General features: G+C 55.6%; 1 protein-coding gene across 1 annotated transcript; it reads right to left on the reverse strand.

The window, feature by feature from the left end:
• Window positions 1-615: 615 nt before the first annotated feature.
• Window positions 616-5,492, reverse strand: RPP25 (ribonuclease P and MRP subunit p25). Its single transcript, XM_063597126.1, has one exon. The coding sequence runs from the start codon at window positions 2,783-2,785 to the stop codon at window positions 2,186-2,188; it is 600 nt and encodes a 199-aa protein (XP_063453196.1). The 5' UTR covers window positions 2,786-5,492; the 3' UTR covers window positions 616-2,185.
• Between the last annotated feature and the right edge of the window lie 3,869 nt (window positions 5,493-9,361).

Consider the following 9,361-nt stretch of genomic DNA (forward strand, 5'->3'; position numbering starts at 1 on the left):
GTTCAAGCGATTCTCCTGCCTCAGCCTCCCGAGTAGCTGGGATTACAGGCGTGTATCCCCACACTCGGCTAGTTTTTGTATTTTTAGTAGAGAAGGGGTCTCACCATGTTGGCCAGGCTGGTCTCAAACTCCTGACCTCGTGATTTGCCCGCCTTGGCCCCCCAAAGTGCTGGGATTACAGGATTACAGACATGAACCACCATGCCCGGCCTCAGGCCCTGCTTTCATAGTCCTGGTAACCCGGCAATCAGTCACTTGTTGTCTTGGAAAGTTGGACCCTTTTCAGAACCAAGACCAGTCTCCCTTAAGCTTCTACCATGCAGGACCTTGTCCAAGTTTTATCACTGCCTTTAGATGCTGAAGTCCAGGAGAAGCTAGGCCATCTTGTCAGGACAGTTTACATTCCTTCCATGCTTCTTGGGCCACCCCTGAGAGGGTCAGACAAGCAAACCCAAACCCCTTGGCCCTCTCCAGGGACTCATCAAGAGCAGGAATTTGGAGAGAGCAATGAGGGACAAAGTCTGGATGACAAAGCTCACTCCAAAGCTCAAGCAGAGATACTGCAGGGGAGGGAAACCTCCCTAAGAGCCCCTCCAGTCAGCCACAGAACGTATCTCTTGTCACCAGCAGGATTTATTTCAGGGTTCTGCCAGCAAAATGACTTATAAATACATTCTTCCGCATCTCCCCCTTTCCAGGGGTGCTGCTGAGTTGCATGGGATGAGATCTGCTTCTGAGATCCTGGGGCTGTATGCCACCCCCAACTCACCAGAGCTCTTCCAGCACACAGCAGCACCCCCACCCCCCAGCTGGCTTGGAGTTGGGCAGAGAAGCTTATGAGGCTGTTATCTCTCAACAGACAGCTGTGCAGGGCTGGAGGCAGCAGCTTATCAGGAGGCCTGCAGTGATTCACAGCCCAAGACCCAGCTTCTCTGCTGAATAGTAATTTCCAGCAGTGGATTTGTGCTCAGTCTCTCTCCTCCCCCTTTCCCAAGGGTGTGCTGTCCTTTCTCAGAGAGAGGGCAGTGAAGGGGAGATCCTACCCACAGAGCTGGGGGCTTTGTGCCAGCCTTCTGGGTAAGGTTCAGTTTATTGTCTGGAGGCTGCAGATTCAGGGACCTCAGCAGGGTCTGCCACCCTTTGCAGTGACCTCCAGGAGAGTTCATCGATGCTCTCCTTCCACTCCTTCCTTCCCCTCCCAGAAAAACAATGTGCCGCTCCCTGTCCCTTAGTGGCGATGTACATACAGGGGGACACGGGCCCCCATTTGCAACAGCCCCTGAGGCCAGGGACAGCCCGGGAGGGCGGAGTGGGGGAGGAGAGAGGAAGAAGCCAGGGACTGGGCAGTGTCTTGCACCATTTTGAAGCTGTTCAGTCTCTGTGCCTGACCCTGAAGACTCCAAAGACTCAGGACGCAAGGCTGGAGGGGAGGGGAGACACAAGGGGCCAGGCGAGAGCTGTCTCTGCACAGGCGGGTGGTTAGAAAAAAAATGGGGGACAGAGCCATTTTTGTGCTTGTTTTATTGGAAGCAAGACTCCAGCCAGCTGCAGGGCTCAGGGGAGGAGGCCTGGAGAGTTCAGTCCTGGGTCTCCCTCTGGGCCAGCAGGGGGAAAAGGGGTGTTAAAAGAGCTAGAACCCTCAGAGATGCTCCTCTGAAGCAGGGGAAAGAAAACTAGAAAGGAAAACTGTCCCAGGGCGGGGAGCGGAATAGGGCCCCCACATCTCAGACTCTCCTACCCTCAAGCAGTTAATTCTCACCCCCTGCCTTTCTCTGTCAACGGTGGGGGTGATTCCAATAACTCTTCTCAGCTTCCATACTTCAGGTGCTCTTCGTGAATGCTGGGTGGCTTTAACCCTTGGGGGTCCCAAACAAGTTTCCAGAATCCCACTGTCCACCATTCTTCCCCAAAGAAGGTCCCAGAAAAGGTGAAGTTCCGTGTCTTCACGCAACACGGGCATAAGCGGCAATCATCGCACGAAGTTTCCCTAGGGTGGTCGGGGATCCTCTCCTGCCACTTCTGGGGCCCCTCTCTTGTCGCCTTAAGGTCCATGCTACCTGTCTTGAGGAGCTGTGTCCAGGTTGTGGGCTCCGGAGGACCGAGGAGTGAAAGGCTGGAGGTACATCTGAAGGTGGAGGCGCTGGCGGAAGATCCTGCCGGATTAGGTGGCCCACAGTCCGGAGTTTCAGGCCGTCTGATCCTCGTCCGTAGCCCCTGGCTCGGGTTGCGATCGCTTCGCGGAGCCTTCTCCAGCTGCGGGTTCCCCTAGGCTCCTCTTGGACGTTGGCGCGGCTGGCGGGGACGAGGGACCAGGATGGGGATTCGGGGGCTGGTAGCCGGGCTGTCGCGGATCCAGCGCGTCCTTGGAAAGTAGGATGGCGAGGCCGGGCACGTTCTTAAGTACGCTGAGACTAGCGGCCGGCTCGCCAGGCGTCTGACCCTGCGTGGGCCCAGGCGGGAGGCTCTGCCACACCTCGCGCACGCTCCGGTAACGCAGCCGCGTGACCTGGTGCAGGCCCGCCAGGCGGCGCTTGAGGATCTCGGCGCACGTGACGGTTTTGGTGGTGGCCCGGCCGCAGCCGCTGAAGACGATGGCGCGCGTGGCTGGCTGCGCCATGCTGGCGGTGGCGAAGGCCATCAGGTTCCGGATCTTGCTGCCTTCCTTGACCCGCATGTGCACCGCGCCCGGCGCCAGGTCTGCGAAGGGGCCGGAGCCCGGGCCACCTCCCTCGGCCCCGCCCCCCGCTGGCGCCTCTTCGGAGCGCACCTTACGGAAGTTCTCCATGCGCCGTCGTCGCCGGGACCGCCGGCTTTGCCATGGGGCGGCCTCAGCCCCGGGGCTGCATGGCCGCCGGTCGCGTCTTGCAAGGGCCAGCAGGGGTAAGGGCGCCGGAGCAGCGCAGACGCCGGCGGGCGGGCTGGGACGGCGCGATCTCGGCCCCACTTCTCCCGAGCGGGCGCCGCTCTACTCAGCGCTCTCGGCGCCCGGTGCTCCGCGCCTTTAGCTGAGGCCCCGCCCCTGCCGCCAGGCCCCTCCCCTGACCCGGCCCGGCCCGGCCCGCCCGGGCCCCAGCCTCACTAGCCTTTCCTGGCGAGTCTGGGTCCTCAGCTACGCGGGCGTGGGAGCGGGCGCGCTGCCGGGCGCATAAGCAGGTGAAGGTGAAGTTCCACTATAATCGCCATCAGCGCTCTGAGAGCCAACCCTCACAAACCGGCAGTCTAAATAAAAGCTGCGCTTGCGGTGCAAACACTGCTTCAAATCCGGTATCCGAGCCCTTCCCATTTGCAACTGAAGGCCGCCCCTCGTCCCCTCCCAGGGAGAGATTTCCAAGAGGCTTGCTGGGGCCTCGCCCCTCCTCCCCAGCCCCGGGGAACACCCCCACCTTTTTTCCGCTCCCAAGTATTCTTGCCTCAAGGACAGCTAGTGCGCGGTCAGCAGAGTGCGGGAGGAGCTGGCTGCGGCTCCACTCCGCGCCTCCCCGCGGGCGATTACGTCGCGGCGTGGTCCTCGCGGGGCGCGGGAGACCCAGACTTCAGCCTCGCCACGCCTGCCCGGAGCTCGAGGCTCCCGGACCCCCGCCCACCCCTGCGACGTGAAGAGTGAGGCTTTGGGCCAGGCTGTTCCCCGAGGCGCGTGGGGAAGCGGGCGTGACCTCTTCTGAAAAGGCGGTAGGCTCGCTCCACCCAGGCCCAAGAGCCCACCCTTAGAGCTGCGCGCTTTAGGGTGAGCCAGGCACGATGCCTTGCCAACGTGGCCGCCCCCTTCCTCCCAGGCGGAATTCGCTCAGGCAACACTGGCCCCTTGAGATCCAGTGGGGTCCTTTTCGAAAGGAGGCTAGGTGAACGCAGGTTTTAAAAAAGAGAAGGGAGGGGCCGGGCGCGGTGTCTCACGCTTTTAATCCCAGCACTTTGGGCGGCAGAGGTGGGCGGATTACTTGAGGTCAGGAGTTCGAGACCAGCCTGGTCAACATGGTGAAACCCCGTCTCCATTAAACGTACAAAAATCAGCTCGGCGTTGCGGCGCGCTCCTGTAATCCTAGCTGCTCGGGAGGCTGAGGCAGGAGAAGCGCTTGAACCCGGGAGCTGAAGGCTGCAGTGAGCCGAGATCACGCCACTGCACTCCAGCCGGGGCGACAGAGCAAAACTCTGTCTCAAAAAATTAATTAATTAATTAATTAAATAAAATACAAAAGAGAAGGGAGGGATACCCCATTCTCCAGGATGTGATTATTATGCATTGCATGCCTTTATCAAAACGTCTCATGTACCCTCTAAATATAGACACCTATTATGTACCCACAAAAATTAAAAAGACTTAAAAAAAAAAATAAAAGAGAGAAAGAAGGGAGGAAGGTGGGGAGTTGAAGCCCTGGGGGCATTATGGAACTACTGGATGCCTCTCCGGCGGAAACTCCACGGGACCGAAAGAGAGGCCCGGGGTCTCCTGCCGGGTGAGAGAAGCATTAGAGAAAGATGAGATTGGGGGCTGTCAGGACTACTGATGGAAGGGAGGGGGTCTGAGAAGGGGCCCGACCCTCCCTAAAACTGCTCTCGGGATTCGCCCGTCCTCCTTCCACCCGCCCTACGCAGTCAGGACTGAGGGAGGGCGGCAGATCTGGTCCTAGCCAGGGGACTGTGACGGGGCGTGGCGGGGAGGGACACAGAGAGCTGGGGCGGGCGGGCAACCGGGAAAGTGCTGGGGGCATGACGGTGCCTTGGATTGCTGGGCCTCAGTTGGAGATGGGGCTGCCAGACGCTCTTCTCCCTCCTCCCGCTGTTCTCGCCCTCTGGGCATCTGCAGCAGCTCTCGGTCCCTGCTGTTCAAAACCAGGGTTTACCCCCTTATCACTTCTTGGGAGCGGCCCTCGGTCCCTGCTGTTCAGAACCAGGGTTTACCCTCTTACCACTTCCTGGGAGTGGCTGCGGCGCCTGGACCTTGGCACCGCAATGTGTGAATGGCTGACCCCCTCCCCGTCTCCTGGTGGGATCAGGAACCCTCGGGGTATGCTCCGAACCGGGACTTCGGTCTCGCTCCAGTCTCCATGGGCCCCACACAGCGGTGGGGGCTAGAGGCACAGCAGCCTTGGGAAGAAACAAAGACTGTCCGCAGCGCGTAGCGGGGCGTGGAGAACCGAGGGTTGTGTAAGGTCAGGCCCTGAGAAAAAGCCCCCGAAAGGCTGGAAGTTACGTTGGAACGGGCTGGTTGTGGAAGGAGCGAGCTCTCCGTCCCCGGGAGTATGCAAGTTTGGGCTGCACAATCACTTGGAAGGGATTGGGCGGAGTTCTGTCATTTGGAGAAAGGGTCCTGGGAGCTTCAGGTTTGTGTAGGGCGAGGACGGGGCGGTTCTGCGTCCGGCCAGGTTGGCCCTCGAGGACCCAGCCGTCCCCAACCTCCTAAACTGCTGTCGGATGTAGAAGCCTCGCATTCACTGCTCTCCACAGTCGGTGAAGGGAGAACGCCGAAACGGGCCGCATCCCCTCCTGCCGGTCCCCTCCCCTTCCCGCGCTCCCTCTGCAGCACTTAAAATGTAAATGTACATCGTGATTAGCCGCGGGGTCGCTAATTACAGCTGAAGCCATTCATTACACTGTCAGCGCGCGTCGCAGCCCGCCGGCTGTGCGCTCCCTCCTGGCCGTGGAGGGGTGTAGGGGGTGGGGGCAGGAGATGCGGGGAGTGAGGGCGGAAGGATGGGGTGCTGTGAATTAGGGTAATGTGGCAGGCCTGGAGGAAGCTGGTGTGGGAGAGAGCGGGCAGCGAGCGGGGAAAACAGGGTGGGCGGTGAAGGACGGGGCGGGGTGGCGAGGAGAGAGGAGAAACGCGGGAGGCAGGAAGGAATTGGGGCATGAAGTAGTGAGGACACAGGGAAAGGGGCTGTATGAGGGGGGAAACAGCGTAGGGGACAGGGCGAAGGGAGAAAAAGCTGCGAAGAGGGTGGGAACCCCAGGGAGGGGCCAGAGTCAGAGGAGGGGAGCACAGGGCTCAACTTCAGAAAGGCTGGTAAATAAAGTAGAGCATCAGTGGTGCACACCACACAATGGTTAGAAAAGTGGAGTGAGTGAAGACATTGTGTTAAAGGAGCTGGGTGCCAGCCATACACAGAGTAGGGGCACATTTATTTCCGTGTGTGTTTATAGATGTAAATGTATTTTTAAAGTATCTGCAAGAAAACAGCACACTGACCTCTTGTTACCGCATGAAGTTTTCATTACCTTCTTTAAGAAAAGGACAATTAAATATGAATACAGACTCTTGGAGCAGCTTGTATAAATGAGCTACTGACCCTGAAGCTTCAGCTTCTATTAGCTTCTTTCTGCCTCTGTGTGACCTTGGACAATTTACTTAACCCATTTGCCTTGGCTTTGTCATCTGTAAAATGGGGCTAATTATAGTAATCTACCTCACAGAATGATTATGAGACACAGCCGTCTTGGAACCTTGGCTGCTAAGTTCTCAGGAAATGTTGGCTGTTATTATTTTTCATATATTATTTGTGAATTTAAAAAAATTTTAAAGGGATTAGGGGAAAGAAAACTGGTGAAAAGGAAAAGAAATTGGGAAAGACTCAGAAATAATAGCAGTTTTCACTCACAGTGAACTGGTGAGTGGCAAGCTAGACTCCTTTCACCCTGGGAGGAGGTGTTGGGGTAGTTGGGCTAGAGGCCAAGCCTAGCCAATACATATCTGTTAAGGTTCCCTGGGACCTTTCCAGCAGCACACCCTACTTCCTGTGGACAAATCTCTCAAGTTCACACTGGAGGGGGATCGCTGGTACAGCCCCTCTCCTCTGTCTCTTGTTGCAGGAGGAGGATGAGGAGCTCTTAAAACCCCTGATCCTAGTCCCAGCCTCTTTGGGCAGGGTCTTGGGAGCATGCAAGTAGAGTCAGGAATTAGAAAGTTAGCAGGGCCAGGCCGGGCGCAGTGGCTCACGCCTGTAATCCCAGCACTTTGGGAGGCAGAGGCGGGCGGATCACGAGGTCAGGAGATTGAGACCATCCTGGCTAACACAGTGAAACCCCGTCTCTACTAAAAATACAAAAAATTAGCTGGGTGTGGTGGCAGGCGCCTGTAGTCCCGGCTACTCAGGAGGCTGAGGCAGGAGAATGGCCTGAACCTGGGAGGCGGAGCTTACAGTGAGCCGAGATTGTGCCACTGCACCCCAGCCTGGGCGACAGAGCGAGACTCCGTCTCAAAAACAAAACAAAACAAAACAAAAACAACAACAACAAAAAAGAAAATTAGCAGGGCCAGAGGGAACTCAGATTTAGCAGGCACCCACCGAGTGCCCAGCACTGGGTCAGATGTGTTTAATCTCCACACTCTTCCTTTCCGGGAAGGTATCATCATTGTTTGACAGATGTGAAACTGAGACCCAGAAAGGTTAAATAACTTGCCTTATGTACCACAGCTAGAAAGAAGCAACCACAGATGTTTGAACCCAGAATTCTGACTCCCTTTACTATCTCAGCTGAATGTATGAGAAAAATAAACTTTTAAATGACTCAAACTTCCCAAAGGGGTTAGCTTTGGGAGATGAGGGTGTTCCCATAGTGGAAAAGATGTGTTGGTGATCTATTGCTGCATAAAAATTACCCCACAGCTCAGCAGCTTAAAACAGCAAACATTTGGCCAGGTGCAGTGGCTCCAGGAAGTTTAGACTGCAGTAAGCTGTGATTGCACCACTGCATTCCAGCCTGGGCAACAGAGCGAGACACTGTCTCAAAACAAACAAACAAAAAAAACCCAACAACAATCATTTATTATTGTGAGATCACACAATTTCTGAGGGTCAGAAATCCAAGAACAGCTTAAAGAGGTCTCATCTAGCTCAGGGCCTGTCATGAGGCTGCAGTCAAGATGTCAGCTGGGCATGGAGGATCTACTCCCAAACTTACTTCACATGTCTGTTGGTCAGAGGCCTCTGTTTCTCTACTGGTCTGATCATGACCTGGCAGCTGGCTTCCCCTAGAGCAAGTGATCAGAAAGAGACAAAGAAAGAGAGGGACAGAGAAAATAAGCAGGAAGCTGCAGTGCCTGTTATGGGCCAGCCTCCTCTGAAGTTGCACGCCATCATTTCCAGTTTATTATATTAGTTGGAAGGTAGCCCAGCCTACATTCAAAAGGAGGGGTTTCAGACTCCATTTCCTGAAGGGAAGGGTATCAAAGAACTGTAGGCATTTCAAAAATCACAACAGAGCCGGGCGCGGTGGCTCACGCCTGTAATCCCAGAACTTTGGGAGGCTAAGGCGGATGGATCACAAGGTCAGGAGATCGAGACCATCCTGGCTAACACGGTGAAACCCGGTCTGTACTAAAAATATAAAAAATTAGCCGGGCATGGTGGCGAGTGCTTGTAGTTCCAGCTACTTGGGAAGCTGAGGCAGGAGAATGGCATGAACCCGGAAGGCAGAGGTTGCAGTGAGCCGAGATTGCGCCACTGCACTTTAGCCTGGGCGACAGAATGAGACTCTGTCTCAAAAAAAATAATCGCAACAGAAGGGGAGAGTTTGGGAGGCAAATTTAGGAGGAGACGGAAGAAGGAATCAACATATTGAAGCAAACACGTGGAAAGAGCACTGACCTTAAATCAGGAGAGCTAGGTTTATTTCCCGGCATACAGCAAGCACTTAATAGATGTTTAAGTGAATGCATGATTGACAACTTTTCTGAGATTGTTTTCACAGACATAATAGCAGTTACCACCCCACATGCTGTCCTGAGGATTGAGTGGGATATGGGTATCAGAGCTCTCTGTAAATGTAATAGTGCTGGGTGATGATGCCTGGAAGTGAATGTGGTCTGGGAGACAGGGAGAGGGCTCTGCCATACAAGAGCCTCTGCCCAGGCCAGGCATCTCTTCTGTCAGACTGAGTCCCAGGCCCTGGGGTAGTGCTCTGATTCCAGCTCTCCTTCTCAGCTCTCTATCTCACCCTCAGTCCAACCTCCTCACCATGGCTCAGCTCTAGGTATTGCTTTTCTCCTTCAGCCAGTCAGGACAGGACCCAGGAGACTTACCATTGGCCAAGCCTCTCGCCTTCAGGCCACTCTACCTCTTGTGCTGGCTCTGGCCCCACAGATGGGGAACGGGGGTTTGCATTGCAGACCCAGTGAGTGATGCCATTTGAGGACAAGAACCATTAATCTTGCATGAAATTCAATTGCTCTCCTAGCAGATAGGCCAAGTCACCGGAGTCCTGAGAGGAAGAGGGGTGTGTGGGGCCTAGAATGAATGAGGAGAGGTGTCTATGGAAGGGGAAAGGAGAGGAGAGGCAAAAGCATCCATGGGACCTCCTTCTCATTCTCCTTAAGACGGGATGCTGCCACTAGTTCCCCTATCTTCCTTCCAGACTCTAGAGGCAAGTG

This window comes from Pan paniscus, chromosome 16, assembly GCF_029289425.2.
Source record: "Pan paniscus chromosome 16, NHGRI_mPanPan1-v2.0_pri, whole genome shotgun sequence".
In the NCBI taxonomy this organism is placed as follows: Eukaryota; Metazoa; Chordata; class Mammalia; order Primates; family Hominidae; genus Pan; species Pan paniscus.

Bases quoted from the DNA above. Each gene is read 5' to 3' on its own strand.
- RPP25 (XM_063597126.1), bottom strand. From the start codon at position 2,785: ATGGAGAACTTCCGTAAGGTGCGCTCCGAAGAGGCGCCAGCGGGGGGC.